The following is a 26,955-nucleotide window of genomic DNA, read 5'->3' as shown; positions in this document are numbered from 1 at the left end:
CAATAGAGGTGCTTTCCCAGGGTCATGTTTTGAGCCTGAGGGACATTAGTCTTCACCCAATTAGTGCCCTTGTTACCAATTGAGGCTGTCGCGGCATGTCCATCCCCCCTTGTTTGTTGACATAATCATAAAGCTCAGATCTTCAGACGTGAGGTTGGTTGGGGCATGCGGGTAAAGGTCATCATTCCCTTGTCATCCAGGTCCTCAATGCTGGTTACATCTGGGAGGTCCGTGTATAGTAGCACTGGATGTCGGTTGACAGCGTCCTCCTTGCTCTCTGATGACTGGCAGGCTTTCCTCATGCAAAATGGGATACAATAAAAGACTAGTTTTAGTAAGACATACATTAACAAGATGCAAGCAGCAATATGCAACACTCCTTGTAATATTCCAGCAATTCATCCACCAATCCCTTTAAACCAATTAGCAGGATTTAAAAAGGAGAACGTATCAGACCACCAACTGTCTTTGGTCAATTCATTATGTTTGTTATACTCTTCCCTGAGTTTCCTAATGTCTTCCATTTTAGTCTTTAATCGTATGGTAGAGTGGGGATCAATATAGTGAGAACAGGCTAGACCTATAACCTGACACATCCCTCCTTGAGCTGCTGTCAAATAGTCCAGCGCTAAAGTATTTTGATTAGCTACTAATAAGTTGATTCTGCACCACAACAGTAGTATTAATTACTTCCAATACACTCCAAATCTGGTCAGCTAAGTAATCAGTGACTTCCACTAATTTGTCCCACATTTGTGTTACCATAGGGTAGAGGAAGACCGTTCTGGCTATCTTATTGGGTATACTCATTTATACTAAATGAGGTCTTCCTGATGGGCATGGGGTGTTGTCTTTGGCACGTTTATAAATGGTATGAAGAGGGATGGCTCTCATATCTACTTTACTATGGGGAATAAGATAAGTGGCTGGAGTTAGCCGGGCCAACGTACAAGTCCCCCCTACTCCGACTGGGAGCCATTTATACGCATTATTCCCACGGACCCAATATGTGGCTGATGGCAGGTCCCATAAAACAGAGTGCTGTAATACTAATTTATGTACCAAGTCGATAAAAATGGTGTTATTTGATAACATACACCATGAAGACATTTGTCCCAGGGGGCTACAATATCCAACATCTGGATTGCCACATGTTGGATCACTAGACTTATATTCAGAAAATTCATGTTTTACTGCTGTTGCGGTTGTCAGGAGCACTTGGTATGGTCCGTCATACAATGGTTCTAGTCCGTGTTTCCGAACAAGCTTCTTCACATACACATAATCTCCAGGCTTGAGGGTATGACAACCTTCTGCATCAGCTGGATCTGGAATAGAAGATGATACTAACACATGGGTGTTAGTTAAGGCTTTGGCAAGCTGAATCACATATTGCACAACATAACCTGTATCTTCTGATAATTGTTGTGGGGTAAATCTAGCTATGGCTGGTTGTGACCCAAATAGTATCTCATAGTGTGGCAGTTTGTGTTTCCCTATGGGTGTGGTGCGTATGTGATATAGTGCAATGGGAAGGAGCTCAGGCCACTGGGCCGTAGTCTCCTGCATCATTTTGGTTAATTGCCCTTTCAGTGTGCCATTCAATCTCTCCACCTTGCCACTTGACTGTGGATGGTAAGAAGTATGTAACGCCACTGTTGATCCGATCATGGTAAGTATTTCTTGATATACACATGAGGAAAAGGCTGGTCCTTGATCACTTTCGATAACTTCTGGGACTCCATACTGGCAAACAACTTCAGAGATCAGCTTCTTGGCGGTAGTCTTTGCAGTCATGTTTGGAACGGCGAATGCTTCTGGCCAACTGGAAAACATATCCACTACCACTAAGCAGTATTCATATCGTCCTGCTTTAGGGAGAGTGATGTGATCAACTTGCGATCATTGGAAAGGATACTCTGGTTTGGCAAGGTGTTTTGTCGGTACATTCTGTAATCTACCTGGGTTGCAGGTTTGGCATATTGTGCAACCTTTGTTCTGTGCACTCAACTCGGTGGAAATTCCTGGAGCCCAATAGAGTTTCTGTACCAGTAGCAAAGCTTGATTCTTCCCTCGATGTACCGGTCCATGGGTCCAGGCCGCAACGGCTGGATACAGGAGTCGAGGCAAACAATACAGTTGTTCCTTCTTCCATAGCCCATCTATCAACTTAGTACCCACCTCCTTCCACGACTGGCGTTCTTCTTTAGAGACTTTTTGCTGTGTGGAGCGTAACTTTGTGATTGGAGGGACCGGTTGATGCTCTTCTGCAGGTTGATCCTGGGTTGGCACGGAATTTAGCTGTTTGGCCTGTTGCCGCATAACAGCCATGGACATGGATGTCGGAAGAAGAGCTGCTCGCTTAGAATGGAGATCAGCAAGTGCATTACCTCTTGTTCAGGGGCATCTGGTCGGGTATGTGCTTTTACCTTTACGACAGCCAACTGTCTTGGTAGTTGCACCGCTTCCATCAATTGTCTGACGCTTTCAGCATTTTTCACTGGAGAACCTGCAGTCATGACGAAGCCTCTCCTTGCCCAGATTTCCCAAAATCATGTGCAATCCCGAATGCGTATCTGGAGTCAGTAAATATATTCACATGTTTTCCTTCGGCCTGTTGACAAGCAGCAATCAGAGCAATTGAGCTCGGCTTCCTGTGCTGACATACTGGGGGGTAAGGCTGCAGCCTCTACCAATGTATGTTCAGTTGTGACAGCATATCCAGTATGAAACCTGCCGGAGGTGTCAACATATCTGGATCCATCCGTATATAACGTAAGTTCTGGGTCATCCAAGGGTACTTCCCCCACTAGAACAAGTGGAGTTGACTCCGCAGTAATTTGTTCCAGACAATCATGCGGTGGAGCCTCTTTTCCCTCTCCTTCAGGTGCTGGTGGCTGGGTTGATGGTGGTGCACCAGTGTAATTTCACATTTTCTGGCAAAATCAACGAACACTGCAGCCGCAGGTGTCTCTGTGTAGACAGATGTTTAGGTTGCTGTGTGGTGTGAACCGCTTGTAGATAGCTGGGGGAGGCCCTGGCTACCGAGTCCAGATGCGCTGAGTAATACCCGACTGGGCGCTGCTTTGTACAATGTCTCTGCGTGAGTACTCTGGCTGCATGCCCTCCCGTCTCAGAGACATACAAATGGAAAGGTTGAGCATAGTCTGGATTTCCAAGGGCAGGGGCTTTCATTATCCTTGACTTTAGTTGTTCAAAGGCTTGTTGCAGCAGTTCTTGGTGGTCCTTGTTGTTTACATCAGCCAGAGTGTCTTCTTTTAATGCATCATATAAGGGCTGCATCAGACGTGAGGTGTCTGGGATCCATTGTCTGCAATATGTACATAGTCCGAGGAACCGTTGCAGCTCTATGGGATCTTTTGGGAATGGTAGTAGGTAGATGACCGTCTTCCTTTCTTCTGTGAGATGTCTGGCACCCTGAGTAAGGCAGTGGCTTAAGAAGACCACTTGACCAAGGCAAAACTGAAGCTTCGAGGCTGAGACTCGACAATTCAGTTCTGCTAGATGCTTGAGGAGGCTAACACTAGTCTTGATGGACATTTGCTCCGTGGGGGCACACAAAAGAAGATCATCCACATATTGTAAAAGTACTACCTCAGAGTTGTCCAGGTGCCACGGCAGCAGACAGCTAGACATGTTCTTTGCGAACTGATTAGGACTATTCTGCGCACCCTGCAGCATCACCGTCCAAGTCATTTGCCTGCCCTGATATGTATATGCAAACAGAAACTGACAGTCTTTGTGTAGTGGAATGCTAATAAAAAAAAAAAAACGTTTGCTAAATCAATTACTGTAAACCAGACAACGTGTATGTGCATCTATTAGAAACGTAAGGATATATGGCCATCTAGAAAATTAGTTTACATCACCATATTTTAGCCCTAATGTCAAAGTGGACATAAATATGTGTTGTTGAGGGTAGTGGATTGATCAGCCAACTTATCCTGAGCCCATATTTTAAGGGCTTGACAGAAGTTAACCCCACTCTCATACGTATTGGCTTCTAATGCTCTGTCACACACTGATCATGATAATCTTCCTCATACACATTCCGGGTGTAGTGTGTTATGCTGCCTGTATTCTGGGTGTGCCAAGATGGCCACCACCAGAAGGAAGCACACTACAGGAGGGGTGGGCCAAGATGGCCACCACCAAAGGGACATATGGTCAGAGGCCGGAGGTGATGCAATGGGTGTAGCAACATGGCCGCTGCAGGAAGGGTTGGAACTTTGGGCGGACATAGGTATAACAGATGAGGATGGGGCACTAGGAGTGGCTTGGGTAGTAGCGAGGGGTGGGCCTTCTGGACCCTTGACGGGGTGCGTGACATGCAACACAATAATCTGCTGACAATGGATTCTGCTGGCCACAATTAGAACATTCCCAACAATTCATTATGCCGCCATTATCGGAGAGCAGTATCTTTGTAATACACATAAAGTAGCGTCTTTCCCTTATTGTCTGCATTTTCTTCCTCCATCCACCCTTTTTTTTTTTTTCTGCAAATTCTCTGCTGTTCCTACCAAGCCAAAGCTATTTGTAACAATCCTTTATCTTCTAACTTGCCATTTTTCTTCTTCATAATTAACCGGCCCTTATCTGGTAGCTTGCATGTTTTAGTTAACCGTTTAAGTTTCTGTACATAACTTTTTCCTTCTTTCAATAAACTCAGCGCAGCCTTTTTTCACATCAGCTGCATTTTGTAGCACTAAACAGTCACAGTCACTCCTGTTACAGTGCTAGATAATTCTCCCTTCTTTACATAAAAATAATTAAAACAACCAGGCTTCGTCTCCTCCTCTATTTCAACATACCCCTCACCACAAATCTCATGTGCTACTTTCCTGAACTTTTCAGCATCTTCCAACAATCCACAGTCAACTAATCTACCTCTTTTCTGCTGGATACCTTCATCCCACAACGCAAGCTGAAACCTCCCCTCCACGGGAAAATTTAACACCTTAAACACTTTTAGTGCATTCTTAAATGATCTTTTCTCTTCTCGACCGATCATGATATTCATCACATCCTCTCCCTCCTGTCTCTCTCTCACCTCCTGTCTCTCTCACCTCCTCCAGGGGAGACAAATTCTCTCTGCTCCACAGAAACATTGATTAATCACTACAACTGACAAAAAAAAAAAAATCCTTAATTTGTGCACAGCAGAGTTCGGCCAGACCTCCCAGCTGTTCCACTGACTTTTTAATTAACCCCCTCCCGTCGGGGAAGTCTTTCACGACAAATGAAAGGAGGAGCGCTTTTGCAGCTTTGCAGCGCTCTGGACACTCGGTATATGTATATCTACGTGCATGCCCTACCCAATCTTCGATCACCTGCCGCGACTGAAACTAACAGTGTTCAGTCTCCTAAGGACCTTTGTCAGAAGTTGAGAAAGATTCACACAATATTCACTTGTCAATCCGAGGTGATACTGTTTTGCATGTTATCCTGGTATGCATGGTCCCCCTAATTCCTATCCTGATATGCATGGCACCCCTCATCCCTGTCCTCGCATGCATGGCACCCCTCATCCCTGTCCTCGCATGCATGGCACCCCTCATCCCTGTCCTCGCATGCATGGCACCCCTCATCCCTATCCTGGTATGCATGGTCCCCCTAATCCCTATCCTGGTATGCATGGTCCCCCTCATCCTTATCCTGGTATGCATGGCACCTCTCATCCCTATCCTGGTATGCATGGCACCCCTCATCCCTGTCCTGGTATGCATGGCACCCCTCATCCCTATCCTGTATGCATGGCACCCCTAATCCCTATCCTGGTATGCATGGCACCCCTAATCCCTATCCTGCTATGCATGGCACAGCAATCCCCATCCTGGTATGCATGGCACAGCAATCCCCATCCTGGTATGCATGGCACCCCTCACCCCTATCCTGATATGCATGGCACCCCTCATCCCTGTCCTCATATTCATGGCACTCCTCATCCCTGTCCTGGTATGCATGGCACCCCTAATCCCTATCCTGGTATGCATGGCACCCCTATTCCCTATCCTGGTATGCATGGCACCCCTAATCCCTATCCTGGTATGCATGGTCCCCCTAATCCCCATCATGCTGCACATAAAAAAAATAAACACTCCTACTCACCTTTCTTCTCTCCTCCAGCGCTGTATACTGTCTGCCCGCACTGATCTCTCCATGTGAGCCGCACATGACGTCAATGCCATGTGCGGCTCACAAGGAGAGATCAACTGCCGGAAGTCACTACTTCCCACGCCGGGACTGTGTGCGCGGGGAGCAGTGACTTCACTCTCCTTCATAGCGCTGCGGCTCCTGCTGCTGCCGGGCTATCGCGTGTGCTCGCTTATTAAAGGGCATGAATATTCACCCCCTCCCCACGCCCATGGGCGTGGAGAGAGGTTGAATATTCATGCCCTTTAACAGCGAGCACAGGCGATTCCGGCAGCAGCAGGAGCCGCGCTGCTGCTACACTGTGTGCCGCTATTAAGGAGCATGAATATTCAGTGCTCCCCACTCCCCATTTATTTTCTTTAGCAGCGGGGACAGTGTAGGCTGCAGCGGGCGGCTGCTGCCTCCTGTGCCCCGCTCCTCCACCGCTACCGCTCCCCACACCCCACATATATATACACCCCCCCCAACATTCGGACTATAAGACGCACCCCGCATTTTCCTCCAAAATTTTGGAGGAAAAAAGTGCGTCTTATAGTCCGAAAAATACGGTATGTTGGACGGTCACACAGGCCTGATGGGACATGAGGACAAAAAGTCATTTTCAAGTTTGGCCATGAAAAGATTTGCATACTGTGAAGCCATTTTACTTCGCATCACTGTACCAGTCTCCTGTAGATATATGTTGTTATCAAATTCAAAGTAATTGTGGGTGAGGATGAATTTTGTAAGTTTCACCACAGAATCAGCATCAATTCCAGTATTTTCCATGAAGATTTTGCAGGCATTTAATCCATTCTGGTGTGGGATGTTAGAGTACGAAGATTCCACATCCACGGTAGCCAGGATGGATCCTTCTGGTAGAGGACCTATTGCTGCTAGTTTATTCAGTAGGTCCGTTGTGTCCTGAATGTAGCTGGGTGTATTTTTTACCAGGGGTTTAAGAACACCCTCTACCCATCCAGAAACTTGGTCAGTAAGGGTGCCCACACATGAAATAAATGGTCTTCCTGGATATCCAGATTTGTGGATTTTGGGAAGCATATACAATGTCCCTGTTCTTGGACTTTCTGGTATCAGGTCATCGGCTCTTAAGGATTTCGTCAGGCAGACAAGATACCAACTTGTTTAGTTCCTTGTAATAGTCCTGTGACGGGTCAGACTCTAATTTTTTGTAGTAACGTGTGTCCATCAGTTGTCTGTTTGCTTCCTTCATGTAGTCTCTTCATGTAGTCTCTGTAGTCAGAGACTCCAGTTCATAGCCCAAACCTTGGCATACAAAGCCATCCACAACCTGTCTCCTCCATAAATCTGTGACCTAGTCTCCCGGTACTTACCTGCACACAACCTCCAATCCTCACAAGATCTCCTTCTGTTATCTCCTCTTCCCACAATCGCATACAAGATTTCTCCTGTATATCTCCCCTACTCTGGAACTATCTACCCCAACATATCAGACTCTCGTCTACCGTGGAAACCTTCAAAAGGAACCTGAAGACCTACCTCTTCCGACAAGCCTAGAACCTGCAGTAACTTTCGCTTTACCATACCGGTGCATGACCTGCTCTACCCTCACCTAATGTATCTGCACTCATCCCTTGTAGACTGTGAACCCTCGCCAGCAGGGTCCTCACTCTTCCTGTACAAGTTGCCTTCACGTTTTTGTTCAAGATTATTGTAATTGTTTTTGCTACGTATACTCTTTTTTCACATGTAAAGCGCCATGGAATAAATGGCTCTATAATAATAATAAAAAAGAGATTTTAGAGAGAAATGTAAGAAAACTTAGTTTGAGTCGAAGATCATGGGTCCTCCAACATGACAATGACCCAAAACACACATCCAAAAGTACACAGTAATGGTTGAATAAAAAATGGACTGTTTTAAAATGGTCAGCTATGAGTCCTGACCTCAATCCCATTGATAATCTTTGGGGTGAGCTGAAATCTGTCATTGGGAAAAAGAACCCTGCAAACATTCAAAAACTTGAACAAACTGCAAAGGAAGAGTGGGAGAAAATTCCAGCTGAGAAGTGCAAGAAGCTTACAGATGGCTACAAGAAACTTTGGAGGCTGTCATCGATGCCAAAGGGGGAGCACCCAAGTATTAATTAGGGGTGCCTTTATTGCTGCACATACTGTTTATTCTGTTTCTTCTTTGAAATTGCAACATGGAAGTTGAAAAACAATGTTTTATTGTTGTATTACTTTGGAACATTAATTAAAAAATCCTTAGAATATAACTATGGTACATTTCCATTTGTCTCTGAAGATATTGTACAGTCTATGAAAAAAATTAAGGGGTACCAATAATGGTGAGCAGCACTGTAGCAACCATTCCCAGGTACTACAGAACAGATCCCATTTTTTTTAAATAATATATTGCAAATTTAATATTGCACAATTATTGCACATTTGAGATGAGAATTAAAAAAATATATTTTATTCAGATTTTTGGCCTTTTCATCATGGTATGCCCATTCTACACATATAATGTTGTGAAAGGTACTCGTTAATATTAGAGGGATGTTTTAAATTGTAAGATAGTTATCACTTTTTTGCATTGTAGGATTTTCTGAAGTATTCGAAAAAAGCCTGTGTAAATGTTGCAGAATTGGAGGTACTTTTTTTTTTAAAAACTTGTTTTCTTTACAATTATTATGTTGATTATTATGATGATGTTGATTTTCATTTTTTAGGGTAAAACACCAAACACATTTGAACATGTCTTCATACAAAATTATCTTGTAAAATAATATTAGCAAAGGAAATATTTTTACAAGTATTATTTAATATGACTTGCTGCCTCACATTAAGGCTATGTTCACATGTTCAGTATTTGATCAGTATTTTAAATCAGTATTTGTAAGCCAAAATCAGGAATGGAACAATCAGAGGAAAAGTATAATAGAAACACATGCACTTCTGCATTTTACATCATCTCCTGGTTTTGGCTTACAAATACTGATGTAAAATACTGACTAAATACTGAACGTGTGAACATGGCCTAAAACTACATTCCCACTATGAACTTTTTAGGTGAGTTTTTGATGTTGCAGATTTTCCGCACCTATTACCTAAATTACAGTACAACAAAATAACAATGACAGATAGGACCTTGGATGTAATAGGGGACATACCACTAAACATTATATAAACCTGAGAGACCATAGGTATTTTCAAAACCCCAAGATAGCATAATTAAAACACCATATGTTGACTAAAAGAGATAAAAGCTTTATTTATGTAATTTTTAAGAAATGACACATAGGTATAAATAACATGTGTGAAAAGACATAACATGGGCTTGTGAGGCAGCAGGGGGTAGATAGAGACACAGCTGGTAACAAATTCACATTGGACCTGTAATAGGTCACATAGTCCAACCCATATAATCCATTAATCACAGACAATGTGTGCAGAAAAAGTTGAATAACATAGATCAAGTGACCTATAGCAAGTCACAGTGTAAACAACCAACAGAGTTTTTTTCAGCAACACATAAAAAGTACAAGCATCACATGGAAAGGGTTAAGTAAGACATACTTAGTGAAAGTAAACAAGTGACCAGCAGTGTCAGGGGAGGCCCCGACATGTGTTTCTGTACTTCCTCAGCGGGCATGGTGATTAATGGATTATATAGGTTGAACTATGTGAACTGGTTTATCTGGTTTATATTACCTAAATTAGGTTACTTGTGTTATTTTATTGCATTTTTATGTTTTTTTTTTATTACATTTTGAATGTGTTTTGACGCTATGGTTTTTTTCTCTTGTTGGGGTCTCATATTTTAAACAAAGCTGCTTGTTTTTGATACTTCCTAGTATTTGGCTTTGAGATAACTTTATTGATATAGTCACGTGCGGACTACATCCGTTTTTGAAGCGTTTCCACGATTGAAACACTTAAAACGCATGCGCATTTTTTTAGCTTTGGATTTTCCGTATCTAATGCAATTTTTATGGGAACAATCTGCACATGAATCTCCATGTACCTGCAGGAGAGATTGACATGTTGCAGATTTCAAACACGCTCAGGTCAGTTCACACTGACTAAACAGAAAAGCATAGTGGGTACAAGATTTTTATAAATCTCATCCACTTTGCTGAAAATACACATCAGCAAAAACTGAGCACACAGCTTAATTGTCATCACTAACTGTTCCTAATATGGTTCACAATTATTAGTATCAAAAGACAATTGTTTTGTCTAGGGTGGTTATGACTATAGAATTAAAAGGTCCACCAATGCTCCACTGCTGTCATCTGTGCACTATCCAGAAAGACAGCAAAGTGAGGGTCGATAACCTCTCTGAACAGGTTTATTCTAAAATATAGTGGTTGTTACTTTTCTACATTGGACAGTCCTGATTATTCAAGGAACACTCCCATCAAAATTTTTATCCTCTTAAGATATTGCAGTCATCATATCACTGTACTTGCGATTGCTCATTTTGCCTTTCTACCCAGCTAATTCTTCTTTTCTATTTTGTCTATGACATCACATGATTAAAAACTGAGTAGATGAATCTTTCTAAGCTCTCTTTTCCCTGCATGAGTCATCTTTGCAAAGTCCCTTGCAGGGGGGGATCAGAGCAGCTGGGTCAGGAGTTGAAATGGGGTATGACTCATGCAGGGAAAAGCCACTTCTTATTTCTACATAGAGCAGAGAATAGGTAAGAATTATATGGGTAGAAAGGCAAATTGAGCAATTGTAAGTACCAGAGCTGTGGAGTCGGTAAGCCAAACCTCCAACGCCGACTCGTCAATTTCCATGACTTCGACTCCAACTTCGACTCCCTCATACATGGCTCATGTTTAAGTGATAAATTTACTGTAGCACAGATTCATCTCAGCTATAAGTCTAAAGCCTAACATCAGGAATAGGACAGACATTTATAGGACATTTCATAACTTTCCCAAATTCTTATGAAAAAAAATATTCCCCACAAACTGCATTGAACTACTGTATCCAATTTATTATATATTTTAGGAGTTGGAGTCGGTCCATTTTATACTGACTCCGATTCTGACTCCAACTCCACAGCCCTGGTAAGTACACAGTGCTATATAATATGATTGCAATATATTAAGGGGATAAAAACTTTGATTGGAGTGATTCTTTAGCAAGTGTTGCTACACACATATCAGAGTAAACCTAAATGAAATCTTTTGCTTTCTTTTTCTTGCTTTCAGAAAGCTGTTGAAGTTATGTGTGTTGTCCTGAAACGGTGTAACGACATGATGAATGTTGGACGGCTGCAAGGGTTTGATGTAATGTTACCTTTACATTTATTATACCAGTATTAATTCTTATTTTATTATTACTAAAATGTTTTTGTTGGTGTTTGCTCAAATTATTGATATTAAGGTAAATTGAAAAAATCATGCATCAGGAGAAAAGGTAAAAAAAAAAATTCTAATCCATTTCAAGTTGTATTTCTGAAAAAAAAAGCAAATTGATCACCTTTCATTAGAAATTAGAAGAACAAAAGGGCTGAGGCATCTAACATGCAGTTGGTATTGCAGGTGCTGGTTTAAAGACTGAACCACATGTACATACATTACAATAAGGCTATGTGCCCACGATGCAGAAATGCTCTGGATTTTTTCTGAGCGTTTCAGCATCTCCCTGGCAGAAAAAACGCATGCGGATTTTACATGCGTTTTTCCTGCCAGGGACATGTGAAGCCTTTTGCACATGCAATTTCACATGCGGGTTGTCGAGCGCTTTTCCAAGTGATTTTAGCATCACTTGGAAAGTGCTTGACAACTTGGTCGCACTATATAAATCCATGCAACCGGATGGATAAATCCATGTCCATATCCTTACAAGTGTATATTCAGTCAGTGTGCCTTTCATGTGTGCAATGAACAGCATTTTGACCCAATAATAAACTGTGTGCCATTGCACACGTGCCAGTTTTCATACAGTCTGACAGTCTGTGTCCAAAAATTTTTAACATGCACTAGTCTAGTCCTTTTTACAGATCCAACTAGAGCATGTCAGTAGCAGGCCGCTCCTGCAACGGTCTGATGTGCGAACAAACACATAAAGCCAGTCATGTCCGGAATTTATCCTGAATTTTATAATAGACTGTCCATGTGAACTTGGCCTAATTGATATCTTTCAGGTAGGGTGGTGTTATAGAATATATTGATTTGTGCCTACAGTAAAAAACAATGTTTTACTTACTGTAAAATCTGTGTCTAGTAGTCTTCATTAGGGGATACAGAACCATGGGATAGTCTGCTGCCACCTGGAGGCTGACACTATTATTGCAATTAAATAAAATTGGCTCCTCCCCAGCAGACTATAACATGTCTGCTGGAGCCAGGCTTCTTTAGTTTTGTGAGAAAGCAGTGGGAGAAAAAAAGAAAATAATTAAGGCTAGTAGAAACATGACTGTACACCCAACTGGGAAATCAAGGAAGGGAGCTGTGTCCCCCAATGAAGACTACAAGAAACAGATTTTACAGTAAGTAAAAATATCTATATATCTCATTTGCCTTATTGAGGTACACAGAACCATGGAATGTTCTAAAGCTGAGCCTAGGATGGGTTAGTGTTAAATTTCATACCGTTACCACCTGGTCTTACTCCACAACTTAAGCAGAAGTCTGGGCTACTGCTGCCTGCAGTATCTTCCTACCAAGGCTTGCATCTGCCAAGGCAAAAGTGTGCATCCTTTAAAGCTTAGAAAAAGTATGCACCAATTCCTAAGTAGCAGCTTTACAGAGCGGCAAAGCCAATGCCTGATGAGGAACCGCCCAGGAAGCTCCTTTTGCCTGGTGAAGTTGACTCTAATCCTAAATGGGGCCACTCTGGCCTTAGCTTTATAAGCCTGGACAATAGCAGACTTGATTTAGCAGGCAATAGTCACTTTAGAAGTGGCCTGACCCTTACAAGGGCCCTGTGCTATATCAAACAAGGAATCAGAACTCTTAAATGAAACCCTAGCAGCTAAATAATATCTTACAGCTCTAACAACGTCCAAGCTGTGCAGAGCTTACTCCTTATGATGAGATGGTGCTGAAAAAAGGGAAGGTAAAACAATATTTTCATTAAGGTGAAAACTTGACACGACCTTTAGAAGAAAAGACGGAACCGGCCTCAACACTACTTTATCCTGATGAAGAATAAGGTAAGGTACGCAACAATACAGAGCCGCAAGCTTAGAGATCCTTGTAACATGCAGACAAAGTGCTGTTGCTTCTAAAGCATCCAGCAACTGTTACAAATAACACAAGCACAGGAGACAGAAAGTTTTGTGCTTCAGAAGCATCCAGCAACTAGAGGGGTTAATACAGTCACAGGAGACAGGGAGTGTTTTAGCAGAGCCCCAGGGGGATTGTGGGGAACTTGTTATTGTAGTCTGGCTGAAGCCCCAGAGAAAGGTGTTGTGTTATCTGGGTCTGGCAGAAGGCAACTGAACAGTAGTGTTGAGCCACCCCCGTAGTGTTCGAGTTCGGTTCGGTTCGTCGAACACCCGTGTGTTCGCCGAACTGTTCGTCGAACTGTTCGTCGAACACCTTCGAACACCGTTAAAAACAATGGCAGGCAAACAAAAACACATAGAAACACATAGAAAACACCTTCAAAGGTGTCCAAAAGCTGACAAACTGCTCAGAAGACACAACTAACACATGGAAAAGTGACAAGTACATATAGTCATGCGAAAAGAAAAGAGGTGGAGGAGTAAAAGTAGGGGGAGACACAGATATAGGCATGTCATGCCCTTCTAAAATCCAAAAAGTGAGAAGCCGAGACGGCCAGTCCGCTCCTGCCCGTGCCACCTCCGTGTCGCCGGGTTTGTGCCAGAGCCGCGGTGAACCCTGACGGCCAGCCCCCCTCTCCCAATACTGGTGCCTGTCCGCTGGTGGGTCGAGAGAGCCCCCCTGTGGTGGAGGCAGCTCTAAGCTTTTTAATTTAAATTGTCCCTCTAATTTGAATGAATACACTTTAAATCCATTTACAAGGATCTATTGGAGGGCAAGTCTCATGCCAGCAGCCGCGTAATTCCAGCTCCAGTAGCGTCCACTAAAGCTGCTGCAGTTAAAAAGCTTTTATAAGGATCGAGCTCGGCTGTCCACCGCAAGGCATCCTAGTGCCAGTCCCAGCCCCTATGCCTTGGGGTGCCTCCTGATGCTCTTCACTAAGTATCCCGTGGTCCCGAAGCATTTCCTTTGAAAAAATTAAGTGTCCAAACTACAGGTGGTGTAGCTTGCTTAACAGCCGGGATAATCCGCTGACTAGCAGACACTGCTACTAGGCACAAAGTATTTCCTGGGCTAGATGCAGTTAAAAATTTGTAAGTAGATACTCTCGTTGGATGCTGAGAAAGCATTCCATAGAGTCTCCTGGCACGCCATATATGATTCTCTTAAAAAGCTTGGGGTAGGGGTCTAGGGGACCCTTTTATAGCCAAAATCACGGCCCTGTATCACAATACGTCACCTAGGCTGAAGATAAATGGAACTGTAGCACCGAGGGCTCGGTTGCTACAGACGTATTGCACCTCACCCAGAGGTGTGATATCTCACTCTCAGATAAGGATGGAGTGTGGATCAGGACCCGACACCTGCATGCATTACACCACATTGCCGTGGGGCAGGGCGACCAATATGCCCCTGAGATGGGCACGACAGTCCCTGTCCCTGGCTGGAGTGGGGGGAGGGAACACTGAGGAAGGGGAACCCTGCAGTGCAGGAGCAGGGAGGAAGCAGTTCCTGGGTGCATTGAGAAGGGAGTATAAAAGGTGGGCACCATCTTAGTTCAGTGCAGAGAAGTCTGAGCAGAAGTGGCAGGGAGCAGGGGCTCTGCATGAGCTCTGCTCCGGAGGCGGGCCTAGTAACAGAGGCCCAGGCCTGCAAGAGGGAGAAGGAAGGAAGAGGAGCGGAGAAGGCTCCAGGAACGAGGAATGAAGGGATCCCAGGGGTGCGGACGGGCGAGTCGCCACCGCACGCCCGAATCCACCTGCGTGGAGGGGTCAGGCCAAAGGGGGAGACCGGTCCCCGAACTAGTGGAGGCAGGAAACGACCCTCAGCTAGAAACCGGAGGCTCTGACATTTTATGTGGCGCAGCCCCTTGCTCCACCCGCTAGGAAGGCACCACATAGGGTCAGGGAAACTGGCGCCAAGTTTACCAAGAGGAGGCCCGAGGCAGCCGGACAGAAGTGTTGGTAAGAAAGGCCAGACAAAGGACACACAAAGGGGGTCCTGTGAAGCGCTCCAAAGTTATCTGGGAGTTGTCTGAGCCCCTCACCTGGTGAGCACAGTACGACGTGGGCAGCCGTTACCTGCAGACGTGGTCTGGATAATAAGAACTGTGAGTAAAGGCCCTGAACTGCATCACTGACTCCGTGTCGTTACTGCTGCTGCCCTGCACCATCACCCCCATCCTCCGCATACACTGCCCTGAGGCTATACTCCTCCCGTGGGGAGTTATGCTACGCTCTGCTGCACCCACAACACCAGCCTTAGCGGTCTGCCCTGTAGCGGCGGTTCACTCTGACCGCAATCCACGGGTGGCGTAGTCGGACATTTAAACATCAAAACCACATAAATAGTTCCGCCACTGGTTTGACCGCCCTGAGCCACGGAACCGGATCGCCGCCACGAAGACTACAACCACCAGCATCCACCAAAAAGGGTCCGGCTCCGGGTGTCCCAAGGCCCAGGGGGTGCGTCAGAACATTTTCATCACCTTTCACAATCACCAATGGGACAAGGCAGGGATGTCCTCTGTCCCCTCTCTTATACATCCTAGTGACGGAGCACCTGCTCTCATCAATTCGCCATAACCCCAATATTAGGTGGATTGAGGTGGGAGGCACCGAGTACAAGTGCTCTCTATTTGCTGATGATGTCCTAGTATATATCACTCAATCACATATATCCATCCCTGCTGTTATGGCTGAAATAGATCACTTTGTTACATGGTAAAATTTTAAAATCAATGCAGCGAAGTCTGAGGCCCTCGATGTCTCCCTCCCTAAATCCATATAGGATTCCATCCAGTCCAACTTTCCCTTTGCCTGGCCCTCACAGGGTATCAAATACTTAGGAATTCCTATTCATAGAGACCTCTCCCATCTATGTTATCTTAATTTTGGGCCCTTTATTGAACAATTCCATACAGACCACGGTTGGCAAGTTAGAACTGTAAGATTCACTACGTGAACCACTGGTGTTTTGTGGAAAAGCACATGTACACCGCGTTCCAAATTATTATGCAAAAAGTGTTTAGGAGTGATAAGGGAAGAATTTGTTTGTTTGTCAGTTAAACTCATTGATGGTGATGTGTGTCAGGGCTCTTTATATCACTGTAAGCAATTGCAGACACCTGTGCTAATTATTTTGGCAGGTGTGTCCAATGAAAGGCAAGACTACTTAAGAAGGCTCTCTCACATTATTAAGCAGCCTACATTTTCTGCCAAAATGGGAAAGAAAAAGGATGTGTCGGCTGCTGAGAAGCAACAAATTGTGGAGTGTTTAGGTCAAGGCATGACTACAATCAACATTGTGCGATGATCAGGATGAAGTGTCTTGGCAATCAAGAAGTATGTAGCTGATTCACAGTACACATGTGTGCGTGCTGATAAGGGCAAATTGAGGACTCTTTCCTACAGGCAATTACGTCAGGTTGAAACAGCAGCGGCAAAAAAGCCTTGTCATAGCAGCAGACAAGTTTTTGAAGCTGCTTGTGCCTCCAACGTCCCCCGAACAACAAGATGCAGGGTCCTTCAGAGGTTTGCAGCTGTGCATATGCCATCCTGTCGACCTCCTCTATCCACTTCACACAAGCAGAAACGGCTCCAGTGGGCCAAACATTACATGAAGACTGATTTCAAAACTGTTTTGTTCACGGATGAGTGCCGTGCAGCGCTCGATGGTCCAGATGAATGGAGTGGAGGATGGCTGGTTGATGGACACCCCACGCAAACACGGCTACAGCGCCAACAAGGAGGAGGTGGAGTAATGTTTTGGGCTGGAATCATGGGGAGAGAGATTGTCGGCCCCTTTAGGATCCCTGAAGGCGCTAAAGATGAACTCCATAATGTATGTGGATTTTCTCAAACAGCACTTCCTGCCATGGTTCAAGAAGAAGAACCGTGTATTTCACAGCAAGATCATTTTTCTGCATGATAATGCACCATCTCATGCTGCACATAAAACATCTGCATCTCTGGCTGATATGGGCATAAAAGGGGACAAACTTATGGTGTGACCCCCATGCTCCCCTGACCTCTACCCCATTCAGAACCTTTGGAGCATCATTAAAAGGAGTGTCTATGATGGCGGGAGGCAGTTCACATCTAAGCAACAGCTCTGGGAGGGTATTCTGTCCTCATGCAAAACAATTGAAGCAGAAACCATCCAAAACCTGACAAATTCAATGGACGAGAGAGTTCAGAAGCTCCTTTCGAACAAGGGGTCCTATGTGAAAATGTAACATCACCTAGAATAAAGTTTTGAGTTGAAAACTGTTTGATTTCAGTTTCTAACAACCTGCTAATGCTTATAATTTCAAAAATGACCATTTTTTTGGTCTTTATTAAAATGAAAAGGTTGATCGAAAAGTTTGGGGGATCTAAGAGTGTGGCAACCCAGTAGTCATGATTACTTCGAATTCTGACAATATGAGGGTCATGCTGCAGGTAGTGCAGCAAGAAGGCACTTATGTGTCTTGCGCATCTCGGAGCCCCAAAATTATTTTCCGGGCTAGATGCAGCTAAAAATTATTTTTAATTTTAAATCTGGTGAAGCTTATTATAGATGGCCTAATAGGATCAGTGCTGCACACTGCTACAAAGCCCAAATTATTTTCCAGTCAAGATACAGATAAACATGATTAGTAATTTGAAAGCTTAAAACGGTTGGTAGGGTGATTTTAACCAATCATCAAGCTTTTACTCTCCCCAGGATGACACAGGGGTAGAAAAGTCGTTTCGGATCCATGATTTGTTCATCTTTATGAACGTGAGTCTGTCTACATTATCAGTGGAGAGCCGCGTGCGCTTATCTGTCAGCACACCACCAGCAGCGCTGAACACACGTTCAGACAGAACGCTGGCTGCGGGGCATGACAAGATCTCCAAGGCGTAAGTGGCTAGCTCCGGCCATTTATCCAGATTGGAAGCCCAAAAAGAGCAAGGGTCCAGTGACACAGTCGTGGCTTCAATGTTTACTTGGAGATACTCCTGTACCATCGTCTCTAGGCGTTGACTATGTGTCAGACTTCTTGTCTCCTGTGGCCTTGCAAAGGATGGGCTAAAAAAGTGGTGAAATGATTCCGCAAAATTGATGTTACCAGCAGATACTGTGGTTCTGTTACGGTTTGAGTGCTGAACACTTGACGGTCCCACGGTTGGCAAGTTGGAACTGTGAGATTCACTACGTGCACCACTGGTATTTTGTGGAAAAGCACATGTAAGATTCTGCAACAGTCTCTGCTGATACTCCTGCATGCGTGCATCCCTTTCTATGGCAGGAATAATTTCTGCAAATTTACTTTTGTACCGGGGATCTAACAGTGTGGCAACCCAGTAGTCAGGATTATTTCTAATTCTCACAATTCGAGGGTCATGTTGCAGGTAGTGCAGCAAGAAGGCACTCATGTGTGTTGCGCATCCAGGAGCACCAAGTCCCTGTTGTGTTGGTGGCGAGGTAACAATCATGCTTCCTTCCTCTGTCCTCTCCCCCCAACCTCGCACAACAGAAATGTGATCAAGGTCTCCCTCATCTGATGAGTCTTCCATCAGTTCGTCCTCCACTTCTTCCTGGGCTCCTGCACCTTCCTCACTAGTTTGGCTGCTACCATGCGCCCTGGTAAAACCATCTCCCCCACCCTCACATGCCTGCCGCCTTGGTGCTGCCGACCGTCTGGACCTTGCAGATGTTAGCCCTTCCGCATACAACTCCTCCTCCTCTACTTCCTCCACCTCCTCTTGTGCCACCACCTGACTCCGAATTCTGTTTAACATGTGCTCCAGCATGTAAATCACCGGAATAGTCATGCTGATAATGGCATCGTCAGCACTAAACATCTTCGTCGCCATTTCAAAACTGTGCAGAAGGGTGCATAGGTTCCTGATCTGAGACCACTCCTCCAGCGTGATTTGCCCCACCTCTGAATCTCGTTGGCCCAGGCTATACGTCAGAACGTATTGCACCAGGGCTTGTCGGTGCTGCCACAGTCGCTGCAACATGTGCAGAGTTGAATTCCACCGGGTAGGCACATCGCATTTTAGCCGGTGAAGTGGCAGGCCCAACGACTTCTGTAGAGATGTAAGTCGCTGAGCTGCGGGATGCGAACGGCGGAAGTGAGCACACAGCGACCGTGCCCTCTGCAGATGGCCATCTAGTCTGGGATAGTGGGCTAAAAATTGCTGGACAACCAGGTTCAACACGTGAGCCATACAAGGCACGTGTGTGACATTGCCCCGGCGAAGGGCCGCACCCAGGTTTGCAGCATTGTCGCACACGGCCTTCCCTGGTTTCAGGTCCAGTGGAGACAACCATTCATGAAATTGGTTCTCCAGAGCTGACCACAACTCCTCAGCTGTGTGACTCACATTTCCCAGACATTTCAATGTAAAAACCGCCTGATGACGTTGAGCCCTACTGCCAGCATAGTAAGGAGGTGTGCAGGATCCCTTCTGCGCAGTTAGAAAGCTTGTGGCATGACCAGACAGGCTTTGGGTGCAGGTGGAAGACCGAGAGGAGGTTGAGGAGGCAGAAGCAGTGGAGGAACTTTGACATAAAGAGGATTGACGCACAACTCGTGGGGACGGCAAGACTTGGACAGCAGCCCCTTGTCCTGCTGTCACCATAGTTACCCAGTGCCCAGTCAGCGACATGTAACGCCCCTGTCCATGCCTACTCGTCCAAGTGTCTGTGGTGAAATGCACCCTGTCACACACAGAGTTTCTCAAAGAAGCGGTGATGTTGTGTGCGACATGCTGGTGGAGCGCAGGCACACCTTTCTTTGAGAAGTAGTGCCGACTGGGCATCTGGTACTGGGGCACTGCGACGGACATAAGGTCTCGAAAATCCTCTGTGTCCACCAGGCGGAAAGGCAGCATTTCTGTAGCCAAGAGCTTGCAGATGGTGAAATTCAACCTCTTAGCTTTCTCATGGCTAGGAGGAAATGGTCTTTTACTTGTCCACATCTGAGGGACCGAGGGCTGGCTATTGTGCTTAGACGGGGTTGATAAGGGTGTCCCCGGCAAACTGCCGGTCTGTGAGGAAGATGCAGGCGGACATGTTAGGTTGCCTTGATCCAAAGGTGGTGCTATCGATGTCGGACAGCGCTCAACACCAGCTGGTGTTACCACCTCCAAAGAAAATGATGACCTGCCAATCACGCTGGCTGTTGCGGGTAAAGAGGTGGCAGGTCTGCGCCCCAAAACAGGTGTGACTGCTGTCCCCCCAGTCACAGAGGATGAAGAGGCCGCGGATGCACAAGATATGGCAGACGGTGATTGGCCCGGCCGGCTAGGCCGCATTGTAGCACACTGAGCTTCCCACTGCAACTTATGCTTCATGTCCATGTGCCGGTTCATGCATGAAGTACTCAAACTATGTATTTTTTGGCCTCTACTTAGCTTTTGCTGACAAATGTTACAGATAACACGAGTTGGGTCATCTTTATCGATCTGAAAAAATGCCCAGGCTATGCAAGGCTTAGCAGCCATGCGACCTGAAGAGCCACCACGACTTGTGGTGAGAGGCAGAGTTGTGTTTGAGGATGCAGTTGTTGACGTGCTTCCAGTACTACGTCTCTGTCCAGGAAGGCGCAACCTGACCTCGTCGTCACTAGCATCTTCCTCCACCTCCTCTGCTGACCTCATCTCTTGGCTGACTGTGGGTTGACAGTAAGTGGGATCTCCGACCTCATCATCATCACCCTGTGCGTTATCACACCCGTCGTCCTCAGAGCCAACCTGTTCCTGCCCTGACAAAAAACTAAAGTTGTCGCTCCAATCAGGTATTTGAGTCTTATCATCGTCTTCCTCATTGTCTCCACCAACAGGAGTTACAGTTTGGGAATGAGGGTCTACATTATGGTCAGAACCTTCTGCGTCTGGTCCTGGATCCGACTCATAAAGATTCTGGGCATCAGTGCAGATCATTTCCTCGTCTGGATTCACAGAAGCGCTGGAGTCGACCTCTGATTCCCAGGCTATAGTATGAGTAAACAGCTCTGCAGACTCAACCATCTGTTCTACCTCATACTCAGACGGGCAGCTGGAGATTTGGGAGCTGTGAGGAAGCAAGTGCGATTTGGGTGACACCTTTGAGGACTGGAGTATTTGTGATGTTGAAGTTGATGTGGAGGAGAGCCCACTTAAAGGAGCACTTGATATCCGTTGAAGCACCTGCTGTTTTTGTGCCTCATCTGGAATTTGTAGCGATTGGCGTGGCCGTAAGAAAGGGATCTTATCACATTGTCCGCTAAAAGAAGTAGACATTTTAGTTTGGCTGGAAGATGGTCTTTCTTCTGCACCTACCCCACGGACACAACCTTTTTTCCCCTTCCCAACACGCCTATTCCCCTTTCCACCAGCAGCAGGCCTTTTTCCACTCATTTTGGTGGTTAACTAATTCACAACTCTGGAGTTGTTTGCACAAAAAAACAATGGATGGTAACCGAGCAGAGCTGAGTGGCCAAACTGTGGTATTAGGCCAAAACTATTGGCTGGGCTAGATGCAGAAAAAAATTATTTTTAATTTGCAACCTGATGGAGGTCAGTATAGATGGACTAATAGAACAAGTCCCACACGCTGCTAGAAGCCCAAATATTTTTTCAGAGATAAATGAAGAAAAAAATTATTTTTAATTTGCAACCTGATGGAGGTCAGTATAGATGGACTAATAGACCAAGTCCCACACACTGCTAGAAGCCCAAATATTTTTTCAGAGCTAGATGCAGAAAAAAATTATTTTTAATTTGCAACCTGATGGAGGTCAGTATAGATGGACTAATAGACCAAGTCCCACACACCGCTAGAAGCCCAAATATTTTTTCAGAGCTAGATGCAGAAAATTTTTTTATTCAATTTGCAACCTGATGGAGGTCAGTATAGATGGACTAATAGACCAAGTCCCACACACTGCTAGAAGGCCAAATATTTTTTCAGAGCTAGATGCAGAAAATTTTTTTATTCAATTTGCAACCTGATGGAGGTCAGTATAGATGGACTAATAGACCAAGTCCCACACACTGCTAGAAGCCCAAATATTTTTTCAGAGCTAGATGCAGAAAAAAATTATTTTTAATTTGCAACCTGATGGAGGTCAGTATAGATGGACTAATAGAACAAGTCCCACACGCTGCTAGAAGCCCAAATATTTTTTCAGAGATAAATGAAGAAAAAAATTATTTTTAATTTGCAACCTGATGGAGGTCAGTATAGATGGACTAATAGACCAAGTCCCACACACTGCTAGAAGCCCAAATATTTTTTCAGAGCTAGATGCAGAAAAAAATTATTTTTAATTTGCAACCTGATGGAGGTCAGTATAGATGGACTAATAGACCAAGTCCCACACACTGCTAGAAGCCCAAATATTTTTTCAGAGCTAGATGCAGAAAAAAATTATTTTTAATTTGCAACCTGATGGAGGTCAGTATAGATGGACTAATAGAACAAGTCCCACACGCTGCTAGAAGCCCAAATATTTTTTCAGAGATAAATGAAGAAAAAAATTATTTTTAATTTGCAACCTGATGGAGGTCAGTATATATGGACTAATAGACCAAGTCCCACACACTGCTAGAAGCCCAAATATTTTTTCAGAGCTAGATGCAGAAAAAAATTATTTTTAATTTGCAACCTGATGGAGGTCAGTATAGATGGACTAATAGACCAAGTCCCACACACTGCTAGAAGCCCAAATATTTTTTCAGAGCTAGATGCAGAAAAAAATTATATTCAGTTTGCAACCTGATGGAGGTCAGTATAGATGGACTAATAGAATGATGCTATGCCCAAAAGATTTTACTTCACTAGGTGCAGTAAAAAAATTGGTATTCTATACACAGGTGGTATATCTTGCAACACAGATAGGCTACTCCACTGACTAACACACTCTGCAATAGGCCAAAAAGGATTAGCTTTGCTAGATTCAGCCAAATGCTGTGAAAAAAACTTGCACAGCACTGGCACAGACCTGCCTGGCAAAAACTGATAGGAACTGATGTAACCTAGTCCTGAAAAGGACTCCAATTACAATTAGTCTTTACTCCCACAATTTATCTATTTAAGAGCACAGACCTGCCTGATAAAAGTCGTAGGAAATGCTGTAACCTAGTCCTTAAAAGGACTGCAATCACAACTATTCCCTACTCCCAAGCTATCTGTATATTTGTGCGAAAATTGGCTTGAAATTAACAAGGTATAGCGCACACAGCAACAGCGGTGCCGTCTAACACGCAGCTGCAGCAGTGAGAAAATGGTGGCGACGGGGAAAATGGCTTGGTCTTATAGGGCAAGGACATGTGACATACACTGCCAATCACACATGCCCTTGCTTGTGTGAAAAAAAGCACTTCGCTCCGTGTGTGCGCTGCTGATAGGCTGACAGATTGCACCTCCCCAATGCAAATGCGGGAAAGAGAAAAAAAAATGGAGATCTTCATTGTTCCTGCAGAGATCCATCCCCTGCCCCTCCCCCCGCCCCGCTGTACACTCAAACTGCGTATTAACATTAATTTTCATCATTACTGAGAAAAAATCCAGTTATGATTTTGGTGCACGAACAGTTATCGAACATAACCTCGAACAGCCGAATTTTTCTCAAATTGTTCGTGTTCGCCGACCGGCTCGAACACCGCCCAAAACAGCTCGAATTTGAGATTGGCGAACAGTTCGAGTAGAACAACGCTCATCTCTACTGAACAGGATTCAGATCAGGAGAGAAACTAAACACAGTTCAGATAAACTCCATGAACTAACAGTGCAGAGTATTATCGGCCAGGAAGATAAGGATTGGAAGGAATTGTGTCACAGGGATCATCTCCCTCATCAAATCCTCCCCCCTCCATCTCCATGCAAGATAAAGAATGCTGTGTACTAGTGTGCCCTTGTGAAGGAAAAGCCTGTGGTTGTGTATGCATAGAAGTGTGCTGCTAAGAGATCTAATCTATGATGAATTACGCTACTGAAGAGACTGTAATACTGTGCCTTGTGAAGAAACTACTGTATTGTTACTGGAGCCAGTTGCTCAAGAATCTCAGACTGTACTATAATAAAGATTGTTGCTGTAATATCCCTGAATTGCACTGGCCATGCTTCAGATTAAATTCCACTGTTAAACTGTTGAAAAAGACTTGTCAGATGTATCTGGTCAGCAATTGAATCTATCGTGTGCCTGAGAGAAGCTGCAGCCTATGGTCGCCCTGAGTAACGATTCGCCCAGGATTCCAAAGAATTCATGAAACCCGTCTCGCCCTATCTGAACCTAGCGGCGTCCGTGTAACATTGGTGGCCCGTACGGAGAATTCTGAGCGGGAATTAGCATGTAGAGGGAGAAGAGGAAAAGTGTCTGGAAAAACACAGCAGCACAGCATCTCAATTCAACTCTGCTACACCAGTTAAAGGGGACCAGCCCTAGAGAAAACACACTGGCAACAATGGATGTGGAAATACAAATGGACAGAATTAGTAAGCTGCTTCTTCAGTTAACCTGTGAAGAATTGAGAACAGTATCAGAACATATAAAGATGTCAGAAGAACAGATTTCTAAAGCACACAACCGCAGGCAACTGTTAGCTGCCATTAATGTAAAAATGAATGAGCTGGGGGAGAAAGAAGCTTTAGACATCATGGGGACGAGCCTCCAGGAGCTAACACAGTTTCTAACCAGGATGAACTTGGAGGATGGAGGGGCGGCACCAATTACCAAAAGCGGGATTCTCCGTCCGCAGGCAGAACTACAGGAATTGAAAGAACAATTCAAAGCCCTAACAACAGCCCTGCAGGAATCGACCAAAACCTCTGAACGGGTGACAGACTCAGACAGAACCTTTTAACCTGCTTGGGTTAGATAAATCAGGGAGACAGTCCTCTCAAACACCACAAATCACCATAAGGAAAGAATTCAAGATCCTGGGACAGATTGGAGAGTGTGGACAGAAAGAGAAACTGTCTTATATGAACTTGTTGCACCAGATCGATGCAGGCTTACAGAAAGGCTACCAGCCAGATGAGATCGTTGAGGGGGTGGTGAAAGCGATCAGCCCAGGACTGAACCTCCATAGTATGCTAGAAATGAAGAGTCAATTGACCTTGCAACATCTGAAGATGATTTTAAAAGGGCACTATAAAGACGAGAGTACTTCAGAATTGTTCACCCCAAAGTTTCTTGTTCAGAGCAGTTGAAATGAAGGACAGACTGTCTGCATCCAGAGATGTAGAAGCGGAGGAGAAGTTTGATGCTGGACTTGTCCAGAAGAAGTTCTTGAGATCATTGGGAATGGGATTAAACACTAGTGTTGAGCCACCCCCGTAGTGTTCGAGTTCGGTTCGGTTCGTCGAACACCCGTGTGTTCGCCGAACTGTTCGTCGAACTGTTCGTCGAACGCCGTTAAAACCAATGGCAGGCAAACAAAAACACATAGAAACACATAGAAAACACCTTCAAAGGTGTCCAAAAGCTGACAAACTGCTCAGAAGACACAACTAACACATGGAAAAGTGACAAGTACATATAGTCATGCGAAAAGAAAAGAGGTGGAGGAGTAAAAGTAGGGGGAGACACAGATATAGGCATGTCATGCCCTTCTAAAATCCAAAAAGTGAGAAGCCGACACGTTCAGTCAGCTCCTGCCCGTGCCACCTCCGCGTCGCCGGGTTTGTGCCAGAGCCGCGGTGAACCCTGACGGCCAGCCCCCCTCTCCCAATACTGGTGCCTGTCCGCTGGTGGGTCGAGCGAGCCCCCCTGTGGTGGAGGCAGCTCTAAGCTTTTTAATTTAAATTGTCTCTCTAATTTGAATGAATACACTTTAAATCCATTTACAAGGATCTATTGGAGGGCAAGTCTCATGCCAGCAGCCGCGTAATTCCAGCCCCAGTAGCGTCCACTAAAGCTGCTGCAGTTAAAAAGCTTTTATAAGGATCGAGCTCGGCTGTCCACCGCAAGGCATCCTACTGCCAGTCCCAGCCCCTATGCCTTGGGGTGCCTCCTGATGCTCTTCACTGAGTATCCCGTGGTCCCGAAGCATTTCCTTTGAAAAAATTAAGTGTCCAAACTACAGGTGGTGTAGCTTGGTTAACAGCCGGGATAATCCGCTGACTAGCAGACACTGCTGCTAGGCACAAAGTATTTCCTGGGCTAGATGCAGTTAAAAATTTGTAATTAGATACTCTCGTTGGATGCTGAGAAAGCATTCCATAGAGTCTCCTGGCACGCCATATATGATTCTCTTAAAAAGCTTGGGGTAGGGGTCTAGGGGACCCTTTTATAGCCAAAATCACGGCCCTGTATCGCAATACGTCACCTAGGCTGAAGATAAATGGAACTGTAGCACCCTGAGGGCTCGGTTGCTACAGAGGTATTGCACCTCACCCAGAGGTGTGATATCTCACTCTCAGGTAAGGATGTAGTGTGGATCAGGACCCGACACCTGCATGCATTACACCACATTGCCGTGGGGCAGGGTGACCAATATGCCCCTGAGATGGGCACGACTGTCCCTGTCCCTGGCTGGAGTGGGTGGAGGGAACACTGAGGAAGGGGAACCATGTAGTGCAGGAGCAGGGAGGAAGCAGTTCCT

General features: G+C 45.0%; 1 protein-coding gene across 7 annotated transcripts in view; it reads left to right on the top strand.

The window, feature by feature from the left end:
- LOC141265383 (triple functional domain protein-like) overlaps positions 1–26,955 on the top strand; it is a 1,868,493-nt gene that overhangs the window by 1,642,715 nt on the left and 198,823 nt on the right. For all 7 annotated transcript variants that reach the window (XM_073678400.1, XM_073678401.1, XM_073678399.1 and 4 more), the window contains 2 exons: positions 8,743–8,793; positions 11,369–11,446. In XM_073678400.1, coding sequence (XP_073534501.1) covers positions 8,743–8,793; positions 11,369–11,446 — 129 coding nt within the window. The remainder of the gene's footprint in view (positions 1–8,742; positions 8,794–11,368; positions 11,447–26,955) is intronic.

Source organism: Phyllobates terribilis, unplaced genomic scaffold, assembly GCF_046119375.1.
Source record: "Phyllobates terribilis strain yellow unplaced genomic scaffold, ASM4611937v1 Scaffold_4__5_contigs__length_816908805, whole genome shotgun sequence".
In the NCBI taxonomy this organism is placed as follows: Eukaryota; Metazoa; Chordata; class Amphibia; order Anura; family Dendrobatidae; genus Phyllobates; species Phyllobates terribilis.
This window is presented reverse-complemented; position numbering and strand designations above follow the sequence as displayed.